Consider the following 20,311-nt stretch of genomic DNA (forward strand, 5'->3'; position numbering starts at 1 on the left):
CCAAGAGTAATACTGAACACATGAAACATTTGAAGTTGGTGTTGGAGAGATTGAGGAAACATCAGCTGTATGCAAAGTTCATAAGTGTCAGTTTTGGCTAGAATAGATCAGTTTCCTCAGGCATATGGTTTCCGCTGAGGGAATTAGTGTGGACCCTTAAAAGATTTCTGCAATATCTATGTGGGAACAACCGAGGAATGTTATTGAAGTGAGGATTTTTTTGTGTAACATTTCTCGGCAATCGCCCTGCATCTTAGTAGGTTGACTCGGAAGGGTGTCAAATTCAAGTGGGATGAAAGTTGTGAACGGAGTTTTCAGGAGCTTAAATAACGTCTCACTCATGCCCCCATCCTTGCTCTTCCAGACGAATGCGGTGAGTTTAAGATCTACAGTGATGCATCCTTGTCGAGATTAGGTTGTGTTCTGATGCAGAATGGGAAAGTCATCACCTATGCTTCCAGGCAGCTCAAGAATGATGAGAGAAACTACCCCACCCATGATCTAGAACTCGAAGATGTGGTCTTTGCTCTAAAAATCTGGCAACATTACTTGTACGATGAGAAATGCCACATCTATCTCGATCATAAGAGTTTGACGTATGTGTATACCCAGAAAGAGTTGAATTTAAGGTAGAGAAGGTGGATGGAACTCATTAGTGACTACGATTGCACAATTGAGTATCATCCTGGTCATTTAAATGTCATAGCGGATGCACTTAGCTGGAAATCCTATGGACAACTTGCCTCCCTTCGAGCTATCCATGTTCCGCTATTATTTTCTCTTCGAGATACCGGCGTTCCAGTGACACCAGATTCACAAGGAGCATTGTTGGCACACTTCCAGATTGGGCCTGTTTTGGTGGATTTGGTTCGGGAAGCTTAGGAGCTCGACCAACAGTGTGCAGACCTAAAAGAACAGGTACAGAATGGGTCTAGGTGAGATTTGAAAATCCGGAGAGATGGAGCCTTGGTGATGGGAAATAGGCTATTTGTGCCTAAGGACAATGAAGTGGTGAAAAAGGAAATTCTTGATGAAGCCCACATTTCGATGCCATACATTATGGGAGTACAACATTATATCACATTATCCGCCCGTTCTACTACTAGTATGAAATGAAACGGGATGTGGTAGAGTATGTGAAGAGAGATGTATTATCTGCCAGCACGTGAAGGTGGATAGACAGAGACCTGAAGGGCTGATGTAGAATCTCCCTATACCAGCGTGAAAGTGGGAAGACATCATCATAGATTTCATGTATGGTTTGTCGAGCACACGGTTGAGGTTTGATGGCATTTGGGTGATTGTGGATAGACTCACAACTGCTCATTTCTTACCTGTTTGATAGACTTACACACTAGAAAAGTTAGCACGGTTATTCACCGATAATATTGTCAAACTCCACGGTGTACCCATCACCATTGTTTTGGACTGAGACCCAAGATTCACCTCCAGGTTTTGGAGAGCATTCAATGACGCCATGAATACTCAGTTGTTGTACAACACTACCTATCATCCATAAACCGATGATCAATCGGAGAAGATGATTCAGACTTTGGAGGACATGTTGGAAGTCTGTTTTCTAATGGAAGGGTAGTTAGGATAACTATTTTCCATTGATCGATTTGCTTACAACAACAACTACCACTTCAGCATCGGCATGGCACTGTTTGAGGCACTGTATGGGAAAGCGTGTCGAACACCGTTGTGTTACACTGAGGTCAGTGAACATGTGTTAGTGGGACCAAAAATTGTTAACACCACTAATACTAACATCCAGTTGATAAAAAGGAAACTAAATGCAGCACAAGATCAACAGAAGAGCATCGTGGACCGACATTTCAAGGATCGTGAGTATGAGATCGGTGACTTTGTCTTCTTGAAGTTCTCCCTGGAAGGGTGTGGTTTGATTTAGTAAGCGAGGGAAGTTGAGCCCTCGATATGTTAGTCCCTACCAGATCAGAGAGAAAATTGGTGCAGTTGCTTATAGGTTGGAGCTACCACCATAGTTGTCACAGATTCACGACGTATTTCATGTTTCTATGCTACGGAAGTATGTGCCAGATCCCTTTCATGTTATTCAGCCAGAACCATTAGAAGTAAATCAGGATGTGAGTTATGTTGAGGAACCAATGGTGATCATCGACTGTCAGGATAAAACTCTGAGAACAAAGTTATTCCATTATTGAATGTGTTGTGAAAGAACTATGCAGTTGAGAAAGCGACATGGGAAATGAAAAAACTGATGAAGAGTCATCATTCGTATTTATTTATTTGAGATTGTAATTTCAGGGATGAAATTCTTTTAAGGGGGTAGATTGTGAAACCCCGTCCCAAACTATGTAATTTTATATTCATGAATTTATAAAATTTTCATTTTTAGCCCTTATTCCCTACTGGATCCCCTTTCTAGATTTTCTCCTAATTCTCTACCTCTCTCTGCCTACCACGTGGCAGTTTCCTATCTCCCTATCTCTTCTTCTTTCTTATCCCCTGAGACATTCTCTTTCTCTTAGCTCACTATCTCTCTCTCTCTCTCTCTCGGACCCTTCTCTCTTTCCTTTCCCGGTGACACACACCTACCTGCACACCCAAAGAACCACGACACCACCACCACCATCAAGTGGACCTTCTCTTTCTCTCTCTCTTTCTCTCCTTTGTTTCTGCGAAGCATCGAGACACCAAGAGGCCACCCAAACCTTTCCGGCGAGCCCCGTGGCTTTCGAGCCAAAATCCGACCAACTCTGACCCCCACACGACGTGATCGAGGTATGAAATCTCTTTTTCTCGTCTTTATCTTCAATTTGGTAGCTAGATTGCCCCTTGGGGTTATGAATCGGCGTCGATCAGAGCTCAGGAAACTTTGGTCTTCTCATTCGGCGAAATTGGGTCACACCCAACTTGAGGCCCTAAACAAGATCCTCAAGCCTAAAGCCTCTTTTGAACTAGGCCTTTGGGCCGTGCCAACCCAAGGCCTTCAGTCCGTTAAACCCCAAACTCAACCTATTTTCCCTAAGCCCCAAAACCCAAAAGAACTCAGGCTTTTAGACCATGCAAGCTTGGGCCATTGGCCCAAAGAACCCAAGCCCAAAAGCCCAAAACCCAAAACCCAAAAGCCCAAGCCCAAAACGCCAGGCCCAAACCTAGTCAAACGTGGGCCTACGTGTGGGCACGCGTGACTTTTCCGACCAACTTTCCGGCAACCTACGGCAGCACGTAGCCGTCGGAGCCGCCACCTTGCGATGGTGCGTGACAGCATGTGGGGGTACCCAAGGTTCCCCCTCATGTTTTTCGACGTCCTGATTCCATTTATGACTTCCGTTTTATGAAATTCAATCATTATGATAGAGTTTTATTAATTGGACCCTTTATGTGCTTAGGTGTAATTATTAGTGACGATTCTGCTCCTTCTATTTCGCACGGCTCTTTGACGACAAAGTATCTGTGCATGGACCCCTTCTAAAATGCATGTTTTAATAGTAGAAATTCATACATGAAAAGTATGATTTAATGGTTACGTTTTATGAGTAAATTAGATTTACACTTTATGATTATCATGCTTTATTGAGAATATTTTGGAATACCATACTTTATCGAATTTATGTTCTTTGTAGTATATATGATGGATGACTATATACTATTTAGAAACATGTTTTTACACTCTTTGTATTATATATGATGGATGACTGTATACTATGAAGATGTTTTGAGATATATGTACTTATGTTGGAAAGATTATATTCAATGTTTTTGTGCTTATCTAGTGGTCACTGTTCTTCTTACGGGCGATGATAATTATATTGGCTTCGGTCGGGTGATGTAGTAGCATACGGGTTAGAAGATATTTATTTTGGCCTACGGGTCGGGTGATGTAGTGGCCTACGGGTTAATTTAGAATTATTACCTAAATTCAAAATTGATTTTAATCATAAGTGTGAGACATGTACTGAATCCAAATTTGCTAGGCAAACTAGAAAGTCAATTCTGGAAAGATGAAATGAATTACTTGGATTAATTCATAGTGATCTTTGTGACTTTAAATCCACACCAACTTGTGGAGGAAAAAATTATTTATCTCACCTTTATTAATGATTGCAGTAAGTATTGCTATGTTTATTTGATTCATAGTAAGGACAAAGCTTTGAATATGTATAAGACATATAAAGCCGAAGTTGAAAATCAACTTGAGAGAAAAATCAAAGCACTTAGATCCAATAGAGGAGTAGAGTATGAGTCTACTGCCTTCTCAGATTTTTGTGCACAACATGGAATTATACATCAAACGACTCCATATACACCACAACAAACTAGTGTTGCCGAAAGAAAAAATATAACATTCAAGGATATGATTAATTCCATGTTAAATGTTTTTGGGCTTCCACACAGTTTGTGGGGTAAAGCTATACTTATTGCAAATACCATATTGAATAGGGTTCCTCAAAAGAAGATTGACAAGTCACCTTATGAACTATGAAAAGGACATAAACCCACTTATAAAACCCTCAAAATGTGGGGTTGCTTAGCAAAAGTGCAAGTTCCATTACCAAAAAGAATGAAACTATGACCTAAAACTATTGATTGTGTATTCATTGGATATGCAAACAATAGTGCTGCTTATAGGTTCCTTCTTGTAAAATCTTCAATTTCTGACATTCATGTTAACACTATATTAGAATCGGCAGATGCATAATTCTTTGAGGATATATTTCCTTACAAAGAAAAGGAATCTGGTTCTAATACAAAAAGGATTCATGATCATAGTCATGATGAGGCCTCTTCTTCAGGTGTCCAAGAAAATGATGTGGAATCAAGAAGAGGAAAAATAATCAAAGTTTCTAAAAGCTTTGGATCAGATTTCATTGCTTACTTGTCCGAGAATGAACCTAGAACTTTTAAAGAAGCAATGCCTTCTTCCAAGGTTCCTTTATGGAAGGAAGCAATTAAAAGTTAAATGGAATCTATTATGGAAAATAACACCTATGGATTTTCAAGAAGAAACTTAAGGCGGATGTAACCAATGACAAATTCAAGGCACATTTAGTAGCCAAAGGTTATCGCCAAAGGGAAGGGTTGGATTATTTTGACACTTATTCTCCAGTTTCTCGCATAACATCAATTAGGACATTAATAGCGATTGCGGCTATGTACAACTTTGATATACATCAAATGGATGTAAAAACAATATTTTTAAATGGAGAACTAGATGAAGAAATATACATGGAACAACATGAAGGGTTTGTGCTTAAAGGACAAGAAAGCAAAGTGTGCAAATTAGTTAAGTCATTATATGGACTTAAACAAGCACCAAAACAATGGCACGAGAAATTTGATCATAATTTGTTGACAAATGGGTTCAAAATAAACGAATCTGATAAATGTGTCTACATTAAGAGTAATGATAAAACTTGCGTTATTGTCTGCTTGTATATGGATGATATGCTCATAATGGGAACTAATAAAGATGTAAAAAGCAAAACAAAGAAAATGTTGAATTCAAGTTTTGACATGAAAGACTTAGGTCAAGCCGATGTCATTCTAGGAATTCAAATTAAGAGAAATAGTAAAGGGTATGTCCTTACACAATCCCATTATGTGGAAAAAATATTGTGAAGTTTTGGTCAATTTGATTGCAAACCTACTGCAACTCCTTTTGATGCTAGATGTAAGTTGGAGAAAAATAAAGGCAATGTCATATCTCAACTTGAGTATTCTCAAGTAATTGGAAGTCTAATGTACTTGATGAATTCAACTAGGCCTAACTTAGCTTATACAGTAAATAGGCTTAATAGATATACAATTAATCCGAGACAAGAGCATTGAGATGCTTTAGTAAAAGTGTTAAGGTATTTGAACAATACACTTGACTACGGATTACACTACACAAAGTATCTACTTGTTGTAGAAAGCTTCAGTGATGCTAATTGGATTTCTGACACTAAAGAATCCAAGTCGACAAGTGGATATGTTTTTACCTTGGAAGGTGCAACAATATCTTGGAAATCCTCTAAACAGAAATGTATAGCTCGTTCCACCATGGAGTCAAAGTTGATAGCTTTAGACTTGGTGGAGAAAAAGTCGAGTGGCTCAAACATTTTTTGGAGGATATTCCAATATGGCCAAAGCCTATAACTACTACATGTATACATTGTGATAGTATGGCCGCCCAATCAAGGGCCAAAAGTCATGTCTACAATGGCAAGTCGCGACACATCAAGCGTCGGCATAATACTCTTAAGAATTTGCTCTCCAGTGGAATAATATCCATTGATTATGTAAAGTCAAAGGAAAATATAGATGATCCTTTGACAAAAGGCCTACCAAGAAAGCAAATATTATTTACATCGAGGAGAATGGGTCTTAAGACAATTCAAAGAATCGGACTGGGCTGAAACTTAACCTAGTTGATTGAAAATCTCATGGTCTAGGTTCAATAGGAAAACTGGTTGAGTTTGATTCAAAAGTTAAACACACAACTTACCCATTCTTATGATAAAATGTGTGTTGTCTGTTGAAGTTTGAGGGGTTATGTTTTATACATTTAATACATTAATATCTTGTTATCAAAAGGAATATGGCAGACTATTCTTAATTAATGTAACATATATAGGAGTAAATGGGGCCGCATTTAGAGAATTGAAATGGCTAAATTCTCTAAAGTTAATACGAAATCTGGGTCTGTTCAGGGCCAAAATTAACATAATTGTATGAATTGATGTGTGGCAGACATGATATGTGTGTAGCATATTGTCTCGGTTTACTACTACGGTGAACAGTTCAAGATGTTCCACTGCGTCACCAAGTAAACCCGATATGTTTTCACTAGGGTAAGTTCAAGTCCAAAAGACACTTCACTCGATGCATATCATGTCTATTCTCTTTCAATTTTAGGCAGCCTAGTCATACATTTGCATTTACATTTGCATTCAATGTGGGGTGTTATAAGTAAATTGGTGGTGTTTGAATGAAATTTCAACTCAAATGTGGGGTATTGTTGAAATTTTTGAGTATAAATTTCATTGTCCCACATTGGTTACTACCAAAAGGTTCCCTCACTTTATAAGGTTTTGTCCATTATAAAAAGTGATTAGAGTAATGGACCATGAAGAATAAAATTGAGCTCAACCTTGGAGTTGAGCTTTGAGATGTACTAATTAATTGATAATTAATATATAATTAATTACCAAAAGATGGACCTTGGGCCTTAGGGCTCTTGGACTCAGACTCCAATAATTAAATTCTTTAATTAATTAATTATTTATTATATCAAGACTCATCTTTTCAGATGAAGTTTGAAGTGATGAAAGAACATCAGAAAGCAAAGCACCCTTCTGAGAAGATGTCTTCCAATAGATGCATCTCATTCTCAAACCTGTTACGAACATCTATAAACCTATTATATATACATCCATCTGCTTGACATTTAGAACACAGAAAAATAAAATTCTTCTTCTACAATCCCAAACATTCTTACTAAGAGAACCACAAAGAAATTCGCCAGAAGTCAAGTTCTCCAGTGCTGGAATTCTGACTTAGATCCTTGAATCCTGGTGAAGCAGACATTCGTAGAACTACAAACACTGAGTAGGGACAAAATTTATGTTTCAAGGACATTGCAGTATGCAAACCTCGATCTTCAATTTGTTTGTTTAATATTATTTCGTTTTGTTCATACTCTGTTAAATTATTTATTCGTATTTATTATTTATTAGCATATATAAATTTATGGTTTTGTTCATACTCCGTTGGCTATGCATATATACTAGTGTATTGCTTTACTTCTCACTTAATGAAAAACCATTTCAGCTTCTATTCTCTCTCTCTTTCGGCCCCTTTTCTCTCTGTCTCTCTGTTTCTCTTTCAATCTTTCTCTACAAGGTTTAATCTTTCGTTGAGATTCATCGATAGCATCATTCCAATTCTGTTAGTAAGGAGAACCATCAACTTAGTTATCAAAGAAGTACACTAGACTACACAGTTATTTATGGTAAAGCTAATAAACAAGCATGATTTAATTCTAGTCATACCAGTTAAGCAAGATACATAGTATGCAGTTCCCCCATGTCCTTTTTCTCACTTCCAAGCCGCAGGCGCAGGAAAAACCCCTCGAGTTGTGAGAGTGACGTGCGGAAATCCATCCATCTGATTCCAGAAAATACAAATTACACATGAGAACAAGTTAAACAAGGATACAGCTGCTTAAATATTCCTTTTAGTTGGACCGAGTTATCTGTATTTGATTCTTGGTCAGATTTCCCGAAGGTTCATGATCGTATGAGAATATCCAATTGAAGATTTATTTGAACATACGTAGTTTGCATGCCATGTTGATATCTACAGTATATTCATGAAATTTCTTCTTAAAATATTTGACAAGAAAATAAAAATTACTACTGAGAGGCTAGTTGGTACATTGCTTGTCAAAATACAAATGAACGGATGATATATTTTTTAGTATCCCTCCACTTGTATAATTACATATGCTGAAAATTTTCTCCTCTACATCACTCAAAAAAGATGCTAGCAAATTTCTCGAACAATTTAAGGAAGTAATTAGGTTAGTCCCTCCGTAAAATATTGTACCTTTATTTCTTTGCTTATCAACATTTCCATTGATCGATTCCGGCCAACGGGACAACCTCATCTGGGGTATTTGTTCGTGCTGATAAGGCCATATATTTACTCCCACATTTATAAGTAGTTTGACATATTACTATTTCCATTTGGAGTCGAGTTCTTGGAAAAATATATTAGTTGTCACCGCTCAAAACGCCAACCTCTTCTCCCCAAAATGCTATTCCATGCATTGAGTTTGTAAAATTTGATCACTCCATTATAACGTATGATCTCATTTTAATCTACAGCATTTTAATTTTGACAAATGGTTGCATTACATCATCCACAAAAATTCTACCATGGCCTCGTATATTATATACACCAATTTTGTTGACTTTAAATCTTAGTCACTGGATCCTTGACCAAGAATCTAACAATAAAAACTCAGTGTATTAAGCACCCTAAACGCCTGCAATGGGTCCCTACCCCCTCTACCTATCTCATTTATCTCCTGTTCCTCACGTGACTACATATTACGGGAGGATTGAGATAGGAGTGAACCCGGACTATGTAAGCTTTCACACTGGAGGCATTTGGAAGTCGACAACTTTCGTTTGAAAACCCTATCCAAGGCCACTTATGTAATAATTTGTGTACATTTAAGTATCCACACAGATCAATGCCGACAGTATAGCGACACTGATTGACATAGCCAAAAGAATCCTTAAACTCTTATAATTTCAGTTGAATACTATTTCATAGTTTAAACTGCAGAATGCTCTTCATGTACACAAAAAAATATCCAAGGTAAAAATTTCAGAATAACTATGTACAGAAGACTTCCGGCAGATCTTATCACTCTTGTTTGCAAGAGAAAGTTCAAACCAAGTTGAAATTTATAAATACCGAAAAAACTACAAGCCTAACATTCGTTTTCTCTTTACCTTTTCTCTCAAATCTTCTTCACACGGAATCTTGCCACTGCTCTTTGAGGCAGCAGACCACCATGCCCTCAGCTCGTCCTGCGATATATGAGGAGGTGAAATCAGCAAGAAAATAGAACTTCGGTGACAAGAAAGTTTCTAACATATTTATGTGGTGAATCGATGATAGTGATCTTGTTATGACAAAACCCTAGTTAATTGTTGTAGAGTAGGGCATAAGTGAAAGTCCAAAAAAAAGTGACACAATCTCATAAACCATATAGTCCTAGCAATACTAAGGGCTATACGGACAACCCAAAATAGAAACCCTAATAGTGGGAATGCATCACACACACAGTTGAATCAAGTTGTAACTCGTTAGCAAGTCAGATTATAATTACCTCGTGGAAATCGTTGTTGGATACATGCTTGCTCTTAACCATACATCTTATCCCCCCAACAATAACAGCTATAGAGTCTTTCACATTCTGTGGACAACTCTCTTTCTGAGAGCCTGTGGACAACAGAAATAAAAATGAACAAAAAAGAACTAAGGAGAAACATCAACTTAGTTATCAAGGGAAGTTTTTAGGCAAAGCTAATAAACAAGCATGGTTTAATTCTGGTCATACCAGTTATGCAAGACACATAGTATCCAGTTCCCCCAAGTCCTTCTTCCCACTTCCCAAGCCGCAGGCGGAGGAAAAACCCCTCGAGTTGTGAGAGTGACATGCGGGAATCCATCCATCTAATTCCGGAAAATACAAATTACACATAAGAACAAGTTACACGAGGATAAAGCTGCTTAAATATTCCTTTTAGTTGTACCTAGTTATCTGTATTTGACTCTTGATCAGATTTTCTGATGGTTCATGATCGTATGAGAATATCCAATTCAAGATTTATATAAACATACCTAGTTTGCATGCTATGTTGATATCTACAGTATATTCAAGAAAATTTGTTCTAAAAATATTTGACAAGAAAATAAAAATTACTACTAAGAGGCTAGTTGGTATGCTCAACTTACTTCTGAACATCTGTGCGAGACAAGCGAAGCCTTTTCACAGATTCGATGATTCCTTTCGGTATATTTGGAATCTGCATATTGACAAACTGTGACGAGGGCATGATCTGATTTTCTTTCAACTTATTTTCCACAGAGCTTGAAGCACTGTTTTGCATAACTGAATTTGAACGATATGATATTTTCTTAGAGGCTCTCATCTCATTAGCATTCCAGCTCATATTGATACCTGTCTCCATTCTTGAAGTGTCCTCATTAAAACATTTATGAGCAACAGAAGCATCGAACTGACTCTCCTTACCAGTTAGGAGCTTCATATCTCCATCAATTCTTGAATTCAGCTTCGTTTCACTCTGACTGCAACAATAATCTAAACAAGAAACATTACATTCAATTTGCGGTGGTCCCGTTGAGGGTGCATTAGGTCATGCAACCGCCCAATGACTCTGTTGTAAACATCTAATGCAATAAGGCAGATTTTATGCTCCATTATAGGACTTAATATTACTTAATAATTCCTGAATCTGTCTCTTATCTGTGAACACTCTTGTAAATGGTGACCTTTTATGCCACAAAACAAACACGTCATGATTTCATAGGAAGCATTACCTGATGCACTGGATGGGGTGATGTTCTTAAGGGCATCCAATCTCCTAGCAAAAACAGAAGCCACTTCCGAACTTCTGACTTCAGAGGAAGGTAAGATAGGGCTGAATTCGGACATGGACGCTTGACCACTCTGACCTTTATTTCTATTGAAAGCAGATGAGCCCTCATTGTCAGCTGCACAGTTTTGCAGATTGTTACCAATGACAATAACTAAATCACCAGCGGACTGTTCCTTGTCCCCCACATGTTTGTGGTCGTTGGAGCACTCAAGAACTCCATCAGCACCCTTGTTGTAATGATCTGTGATTAAAGATGGACTGGGTGTTTTTGGAGTGAACCGAGTTATCCACAAGCTTCCCATCAGGTCCCTTCTATAACCAAATTCATCAGTCGTCTTCCCTTTAAATTGTGAGCTAGATTCAACATCCTCGACCCTCCCTTTCTTGAGTTTACACAGAGAAGAATTAGGGCTAACTCTATCTTTCCGTTTATAAAACGGAAAGTTGCATGGATTCTTTTTCTCCTCGGAGCCAGTATGGCTTTTCCCCTGACTGCCTGCTGAACGCACTTCATGTCCTGATGAAGATTTGTTGAACTTTTCAACTGGCAGCATAAATCCTCTGCCTAAATTAATATTCTCCCCATGACAGACTTTTGGAGAAGTAGCTGGCTCGAGTTCAGTTGATATATCTACTAATTTATGATTGTTACTCAATATCTGTGCTTCTTGGCGCTCTGCAGTTGGGCAATACAAGGACTGAAAAATTGTCTGGAAACCGATACTTTTTACCGCATCACCTTGGTTCAAATTGCATGTGATAAGTTTATTATCAGGATTCTCATCTCCATGATCAGGATGTGCAAGGGTAAGTGCAAGAGGCGGTGCCTCATCTTGTATTGATTTTGAAAACCCTTTCACCATGCTTGATATCCAAACCATGAAGGAGCTATCTTGTCTACTAGAGGATGCGCAGATCGGAGTTTCTAGAATTTGCTTTCTGAATCTTTTACTCCCGACAATGAACTCTTCTTCGGAGTTCCATCTCTTCTTGCCCGACGAAAACAATCCTACACTATTACAGCTCTCAACACTTTCATGGCTATCATCCTTATCTTTTGTCATTCTTCCATTATGATCTTCATCAGATAACGCTTTTTCTTTGCCTTTCCTTCGATGCATATGGATGCTGCTGTTAGTAGGAGAGTGTTTGTCAAGAACAGATTCATTTCCAGGAAGCATCTCCTGACCTTGTTCGAACCTGTCCTTAACCCCTGGGGAAGATTCTGATCCTAAAAACTGACTTGCTGCAGCATAAGCATGTTCATCTTTAAGGTTCATTATATCATTCTCAGCTGTTGCCTCCAGTATATCCAAAGGCCTACTGCCTTGTACCTTTTTATTCATCACTGGAGCATCTGAAGCTTTACTTTCGTTCACTGGGTGAACTTTGGAAGTCAAAACAAGTTGCATTTTCTGATCCCCAACATCAGCATGTCTGTCCTGACCAACAGAATCCTCCAATAATGGTTCAGTTTGTTCCACAAAAGGTATCTTTTGATCTGATTCGACAAATAAGATATCAGCCCCCTCTCTGTCACCGTTACCTGTGTGAGTACCATCAAATCAATAACTTGTAATGCAGAAAGAAGAAAAAAAGTCAGTTGTTGGCAAGGCAACATATACTTGAAAAACAGCCCTCAGAACAATTTTACTGTATTTTGAGCATAAGCTGCAGGGAGATTTCTAAATTTCATCTACCGAATTAAATGTGCAACACTGAAAATGTGAATAGCAGGATTCACCTGACAATCTTGTAATGAAATTTTCTTTGGTCTCAGATATTTGAGGTATTTCATGTACTTCGACATTGGCTTGACTGCAATTGCCCTCCTGGTTATGTGGAACAGATACTTCCACAGCCACTTTCACTTCCTCCACATTACTACCATTTCCTGCAAAGAGGAGATCCTCAACAATTCCGGCAACAATTTTCTCAGGAAATATATAAACAAACAATATAACAAACCTATACTACAAATTCATTGTCCTACAACTCAAAGACTCTTCATTTTATACTTAACTAACAAAGTTCTAAGAATAAGGCCTCACCCGTCTCATGGCTTGACCTGCATATTAGCATGACGCCAGCATCGCTTGTGGGAGACATAGTCATTTCTTTACTTGCAACTTCTCTCGTTAGATGAACTGTTGTCTGTGCTGTTAGAAAGTCCACGTCATCAGTAAGCCTGTCAGTAGTAGACCTGCCTATATTGCTTTGTGGCGGTGAAAGAGTGACATTACTTGGACCTGCAACCCAAGAAAAGTAAGATTTTCTGTTTGAAAAGACAGAATCAGCTCATTTTAGCCACAACCTTTATCTTTATCCCAAACTAATTCTGACAGGGGCTCAGGAGCCACGAATGCCCTGTGTATCCTTGAACCTGCATTTGCACCTGCACCTGAATCACCGTTCAATTTTCTCCGAATGCATTGATTCAAATATCCCAGAAATAGTCCCAAATCAGTCACAGGCTCTATGTTCTCATTGTCTGCATCCATTTTCTGCATGACAAACATGCAAATTGTTCCTACAAGAAAGATAACACTCACTTTCCATTGAAAATCCAGGCTTTTTAATAAAAGATATGTGATGAGTCCCCCTTATCTTCTATTTTGAAAACTGTGGGGACAATAATTATCCAACAAAGGGGTTTGAAAATCTAATGCCCAGAGAAAAGAAGGCACCCTATCATGAGAAAGTAACTATAATTTTTTTTTTTTGGGAGGATACAACAAACCAACTGGGACAAAAGAAAGTAGCACATCACAAGGCGCATCAGTCACATTATATCAACTATGAATCCTTTGCTATGAGATAGATGCAACCTACACATTCAGCTGGATCGGCAATGAGGATATTTAACCGCAAATCAGAGGGGTTGGCAGTTGAAATCCATAGAATTCTATTACCTGTGATATTAATACCATCTTCAATCAGGTTTCAAAACTTCATTGATATATAGAGTTTTTGAGGTACTTGATTAGATTCTTCTGTTATTTGAATTAAATTAACAAAATACTGTTAGACAACACTGAACTTGAAAAGCTTAAGCTGTAAACGGAATTGACCTACAGCGTAAATCAAGCTAACACCCTCCCTCACATGTAGCCTTATCCTGCACGTGGAGGAGAGGAAGAGAAATACAGACAGAGTGCATCCCCACCCTCTACCGTGTAAACCGACAAAGAAGTGGGGAATGACGACTGGAGTTTTTGAACCCAAGACCTCCTGAAAACCATAGCTTCAATACCATGTTAGACATTGTACCCCAAAAGCTTAAACTGTTAGGGAATGGACTAACAATGTATATAAAGCTAGCAAATTTATCACGGTGCAGGTAAGAGCCATGGGAAACATACGGTGTAAAATGAAAACGCGCCATGATTTAGTATTGTGCAAGAATTTGAGAATTAGACTGAGAAGTTCATTCGGGATTGATAAGTAAAAATGTTCAGATACTAAAATTGTACACCACCAACAGCGATCTTGATGCATGAGCATACTGAAGTTCCAAAGGTTTATATTCCGTCTAACGGCCCACACCTAAACAACATTAATATTGTCCCCAACTTAACCACAAGTACAATTCAATAGATAGTGAAACCATTCAATATAAACGGGATTTAACTTTATCAGGTTTTAAAAATCATGCATTGCAAGAATAAAATTTTATGCCAAAGACAAAAAAATAAAAAATAAAAAATTCAACTACCCTATTGTTGTCAGGACCAATTTTTCGAGGCTCATATTATCTGAAAATATAACTAAAGATTGGGATAGAATTTTGGAAAAAAACATGATTTTTTTTTTCAATACAAATTGAACAGACTTCTTCATTTTTCAGGAAAAAACTTCAAAAGAAGTTCCCTTTTGCTGCATGGGTTACAAAAGGGGTGTTCATATGTTCAATAGTTTCTAATCAGCAATTTTAGAAAATAATAATCTCAACGTTTTATCTGTTAACTTAAGACAAATCAAACATGAATATATAAATAAAAAAAGGAAATATACCAAGTTCAAATATACAATAGCATATGTGATCAGAAAATTGCAAAAATAACAACTTGGGGTTAAAGAATTGAAGCAGCATAAAAAGGCAACAATTTGAATTTGAGAAATACCCATTACAGAAAAAGCATTTATTGTGAAGACCCATGTACCTGTTGTCCCTTGACTCCATTGATTCTTCTCAAATAAACACCGAGAGAGAGAGAGAGAGATAGACAAGAAGAAGAAGAAGAAGAAGAAGAAGAAGAAGAAGAAGAAGAAGAAGAGAGAGGATGAACGAGAGTTTGAGTTTCAAGTAAATGTTAACAGACAGAGAGAAAGGAGAGAGGAGAAGGAGAAGGGGTTGCAGTTGCAGCGAGAGAGTGCGTGCCAGGCGTCCTTGAAGAAGCAAAGTTCACGTGGAGGCTACTTCCCTTGGCATTTGCTCAGATTCCGAGGTATGAGGTTCAGGGGCTGCCACGTTGACGCAGTGCATGCCAACAACACAGCGTGATGAGTTTAGTAGTTATCTATTCAGTTCATGGTGAATCGCAAGGGCGGCATAAACTTGATATGGCATGCAGTCCACATCTTTGATACTCTCATGCGTAAGAAAAGCACATGTTTTAAGGCCAAACATTTTGATAATAGAATGACTTATATAATACTATTATTGGAGAATTTTATATTAATAATAATGATTCTATGTAAAAAAAAAGCACATATTTTAAGTTAAGTATTTTGAAAAAGAATGATTTATATGTCATAAATATATTGTTATTTTAGCATTTTATATTAATTTATAATAATGAGTGTATATGTGTCTTTTTGCATTTTCTATTTTTAGACAAAACAGTATGATTTTCTGTGTGTGTCAGTATCTGCTTTCCTTTTAAAGATATACAGTGTATGTTAATTTACAAGAAAAAATCCCTCAAAAAGAAATTTAAAAAGTTACGGCGGTAAAATTCAAAAGGGAAAGTGGGGGATAAGCTCATTTAAAAAAACAAAATTACTTCTGCTGTAATGTGAAAATAAGCTCGCTTTTGCTGCTTCATTTTTTCAGTTTTTTTCATCAAAAATTGTGAAAATAAATTATTTTTAAGTGTTTACCAAACACCTTTTTGAGCTTAGATTTGTTTGATACTCACTTTTTATAAAAACACCTCAGTACCAAACCAATACTTAGATTTTTGCTATATGGCAACTGTCACATCCCGGCCCGGGGCAGATCACTTCCCGGGCCCGCTCCACCACCGTAGCACGATATTGTCCGCTTTGGGCTTACCATTCCCTCACGGTTTTGTTTTTGGGAACTCACGAGCAACTTCCTAGTGGGTCACCCATCCTGGGAGTGCTGTAGCCCCCTTCTCGCTTAACTTCGGAGTTCCTACGGAACCCGAAGCCAGTGAGCTCCCAAAAGGCCTCGTGCTAGGAAGGGATGAGAATATACATATAAGGATCACTCCCCTGGGTGATGTGGGATGTCACAATCCACCCCCCTTAGGGGCCCGACGTCCTCGTCGGCACACCACGCGACCAGGGTTAGGCTCTGATACCAATTTGTCACATCCCGGCCCGGGGCGGATCACTTCCCGGGCCCGCTCCACCACCGTATCACGGTTTTGTTTTTGGGAACTCACGAGCAACTTCCCAGTGGGTCACCCATCATGGGATTGCTCTAGCCCCCTTCTCGCTTAACTTCGGAGTTCCTACGGAACCCGAAGCCAGTGAGCTCCCAAAAGGCCTCGTGCTAGGAAGGGATGGGAATATACATATAAGGATCACTCCCCTGGGTGATGTGGGATGTCACAGCAACTGCGGCCTTATCTGACTTTGAGTTAAAGGACAAAAACAAGAGTCCATTTCAATTTCTTTTTTATTTAAATTATTTTTTCCTTTTCTCTTTTCACTAAAAGTAAACTGGAAGGCTTGATTAGGAGAAATTTTTCTATGTTCCGATAATACTAACTGAGCCAGCGTTCCTCACAAATAATAACTGGACACATATTCACCACTAATCAGCATTTGACGTGTGGCAAAAAACAACACTCCCTGGAGTTAATGCACTTCGGTTTCTAGAAAATATAATCGATGCATTTGTTAATGAACTCCCTTTATTATCCCTAATATTCATTGTTTCATTTCTCAGAAAAGAATTAGATTAAAGAAGAAAAAAAACATAAAAAAAATCCCAGATTTCTCTTCACACTCCACCACTTCCACTTCCACTGCCACACCCCTCGCCCCAACCCACCAATCCCTTCCTTCTTCCTCACCTTTCTCTCTCACCTTCTTTCTCTCTTCCACTTTTCCTTTCTCCTCCTCTCTTTCGCCAGGGACAGACAAAAGGGAATGCCGGTGAGTCGGTGAACTCACCAACTCTTGAGTTGTCATCAACCATTCATCGGGTTGATTTCGAAGTAAGAGTGGGATAAATAGAGGGAAGAGGAGATAGAATAATAAGATAGAGTCTCCAGTGATGGAGGTGGATGGTCGCTTTGTGATGGGAGCTCAGCATCAATGGCGTGGTAGGGGTTGGCGGTGAATTTCTGTATTTTCTTTTGTAGTAGGTTAGGGGTAAATTAGGAAGCTTCAATTAAAAAAGAATCTAGTTGACAATTTTTAACCTGAATAAAATAAAATAAACATGTGTCAAGCCTTTATTTGTTAGGAACACCAACTCAGCTAGTGTTCCCGGAACCCAGAAAAATTTCTCCTTGATTAGGGCATTATATGTGTTGCTTAGCCACTAAAAGTAACGAATGATTATGTATCTTTACAGATATAGGGAAGCGGACACATCACCATAACCACTCGAGAGGGTAACGAGGTTCAACGGGATGGTCACGTTTTTCGAGAATGGTTTTCTCTTATAATTGAGAGATTTTGAGGAATTTTAAAATTAATAGATTTTGATGAATTTTAAAATTCATGGATTTTGATGGATTTTAATTTTTTTTTTTATTTTTTTTTATGGATTTTGATGGAGTTTAGTTGGTCTGTAAAGATTTTATGTAAATTTTGATTCTATTTATTCGAATTCTGAAAGGGATATGTGAGATTTGTAATGTTTAAAATACACTCTGAATTCTCCTTAATTCTCTCAAATACTCAACCTTTTTTAATTCTTTAAAATTTGTAAAGAATTCAATAATTGTGTATGAATTCATTGATATCTAATAATTCAATACAGAGGCCTATTTACATGTACAATGGTCAATTAAGATCCTACAATTATACATATACAAGTTGTTCTTTATTTTATACATCTATATGAAAGGAATGGAATCAGTCTAGGTGATTGATATTAGATCCATATCATATCATGTTAAATAAGCCTTAATAGGCTTTACTTTCCTCAACACTCCCCCTCAAGTTGGAATGTATGTTAATGATTCCCAACTTGCCAAGTAAAGCTGTGAACTGGAGAAGACTCAATGACTTAGTGAAGATATCAACTGGCTGCTGTAATGTGCGTATGTGAGCTGTTTCGATTATTCCACCTTGAACATTTTCTTGTGTCAAGTGGCATTCAATCTCTATGTGTTTAGTTCGCTTATGGAACACTGGGTTTGAAGCGATGTGGAGTGTTGCTTGATTGTCACAAAACAATTTAACAGGATTTGAATGTAGAATGCCCAAGTCTCCCAAAATGTATTTCAACCAAGTGATCTCGCAACATGTTGTAACCGTAGACCGGTATTCAGCTTCAGTGCTTGACCGCAACACGGTGGTTAGTTTCTTGGTTTTCCAAGACACTAATGACTTTCCCAGGAAAATACAATATCTGGTGATGGATCGTCGAGTATCACGACATCAAGCCTAATCCGCATCAGAAAATGCATTTAATTGAATTAAGCTGCTTGCAGGGAGAAAAATGCCTTGTCCTGGTGTGTGTTTGACATAACATAATAGTCGATAAGATGCGTCTAAATGTGGAGTTCGTGGTTTATCCATGAATTAATGTAAAATGTGAACATCATAAACCAAGTCTGGTCGCGTGATGGTCAAGTAGATTAATCTACCAACAAGCCTTCGATAAGAAAAAGGGTCATTGATGTAGTCATCATCATCTTTGCTTAAGGAAAAATTTTGTTCCATGGGAGAAGAAGTTGGTTTCACTCCAAGAGAACCAGCATCTTCAAGTGTTTCAAGAGCCTACTTCCGTAGTGAAAATGTGATGCCTTTGGTGGAACGAGCAATCTCTATGCCAAGAAAATACTTCAATTGACCATGGTCTTTTAACTTGAATTTCTGCATAAGAAATGACTACTGTATCTTTAATGTCTTGTAGATTATTTCCTGCCAAAATGATGTCATCTACATAAGCAAGAAGAGCAGTAAATTTTCCAGCTTGGTTTCAGACGAACAATGAATAATCTGCCTTGGATTGTCTATATCCAGCTTGTTTGAGGGCAGAAGAGAGTTTAAGAAACCATTGGCAAGAAGCTCGTTTGTGTCCATACAACAATTTATGAAGCTTACATACTCGTGTCTCCCCCGTTCATCCAAAACCAAGAGGTAAGGACATGTAAACATCTTCATCAAGAACCCCATGAAGAAAAGCATTATTAACATCAAGTTGATGGAGATGCCAATTTTTGGTAGGAGCTACAACAAGGAGAAGACACACAGTAACATGTTTTGCTACTGGGGCAAAAGTCTCTGGAAAAGGAAACACTATTTCATGAAACAAAACATCACGGGAGATGAAAATTTTACCCGTAGTGAGATCATATAACCGATAATCTTTTGTGCCGTATGGATATCCGAGAAAGTACAACATGTGGCCCTTGCATCAAATTTGGTGGGACGGTGATGATGTGAAGAGGCAAAACATAAACACCCAAAAACCCCTATGTGATCATAAGTGGGTTGTTTATGAAAAAGCACTTCATATGGTGTTTTTCCCTTAAGAACTGAGGTGGAATTCGATTAATAAGGTAAGTGGCAGTTAAAATGGCATCACCCCAAAATTTCTTAGGAAGGTTGGCCTGAAACAATAAGGCTCGTGCTACATTGAGTAGGTAACGATGTTTTCTCTTGGCTACGCCATTTTGTTGTGGGGTAGAAACACAACTAGTTTGATGAAAAACCCCTTTATCTGAATAAAATTGTGTCATCATGAATTCTGGTCCATTGTCACTTTG

The 20,311-nt window shown here is 38.1% G+C and overlaps 1 protein-coding gene across 11 annotated transcripts; it reads right to left on the bottom strand.

Annotated features, from left to right (window-relative positions):
• Window positions 1-9,259: 9,259 nt before the first annotated feature.
• Window positions 9,260-15,458, bottom strand: LOC103938172. Of its 11 annotated transcripts, none has more exons than XM_048574569.1 (11): window positions 15,332-15,366; window positions 14,240-14,412; window positions 13,997-14,080; window positions 13,483-13,698; window positions 13,220-13,417; window positions 12,913-13,062; window positions 11,110-12,714; window positions 10,504-10,870; window positions 10,106-10,221; window positions 9,875-9,987; window positions 9,260-9,572 (listed from the first exon to the last, which is right to left on the bottom strand). In XM_048574569.1, the coding sequence occupies exons 1-11, from the start codon at window positions 15,349-15,351 to the stop codon at window positions 9,465-9,467; spliced, it is 3,150 nt and encodes a 1,049-aa protein (XP_048430526.1). In that variant the 5' UTR covers window positions 15,352-15,366; the 3' UTR covers window positions 9,260-9,464. The 11 variants fall into 11 exon arrangements, with proteins under 11 accessions (XP_048430526.1, XP_048430527.1, XP_048430525.1 ...); XM_048574570.1 differs by lacking the exon at window positions 15,332-15,366 and adding an exon at window positions 14,531-15,317 and having other exon boundaries at window positions 13,483-13,672; window positions 14,001-14,080; XM_048574568.1 differs by lacking the exon at window positions 15,332-15,366 and adding an exon at window positions 14,531-15,317.
• Window positions 15,459-20,311: the final 4,853 nt, after the last annotated feature.

Source organism: the organism of the source record quoted next, unplaced genomic scaffold, assembly GCF_019419815.1.
Source record: "Pyrus x bretschneideri cultivar Hongxiangsu unplaced genomic scaffold, Pyrus_bretschneideri_v1 Contig73, whole genome shotgun sequence".
In the NCBI taxonomy this organism is placed as follows: Eukaryota; Viridiplantae; Streptophyta; class Magnoliopsida; order Rosales; family Rosaceae; genus Pyrus; species Pyrus x bretschneideri.

Excerpts from the sequence above, each read along its gene's own strand:
- LOC103938172 (XM_048574568.1), bottom strand. The coding sequence starts at position 14,553 with ATGGCGCGTTTTCATTTTACACC. Across the intron at positions 14,413-14,530 it reads GCGCGTTTTCATTTTACACC|CTATGGTTTTCAGGAGGTCT; the intron begins GTATGTTTCCCA and ends ATGGTATTGAAG. Across the intron at positions 13,063-13,219 it reads CAGGTCAAGCCATGAGACGG|GAAATGGTAGTAATGTGGAG; the intron begins GTGAGGCCTTAT and ends TCCTCTTTGCAG.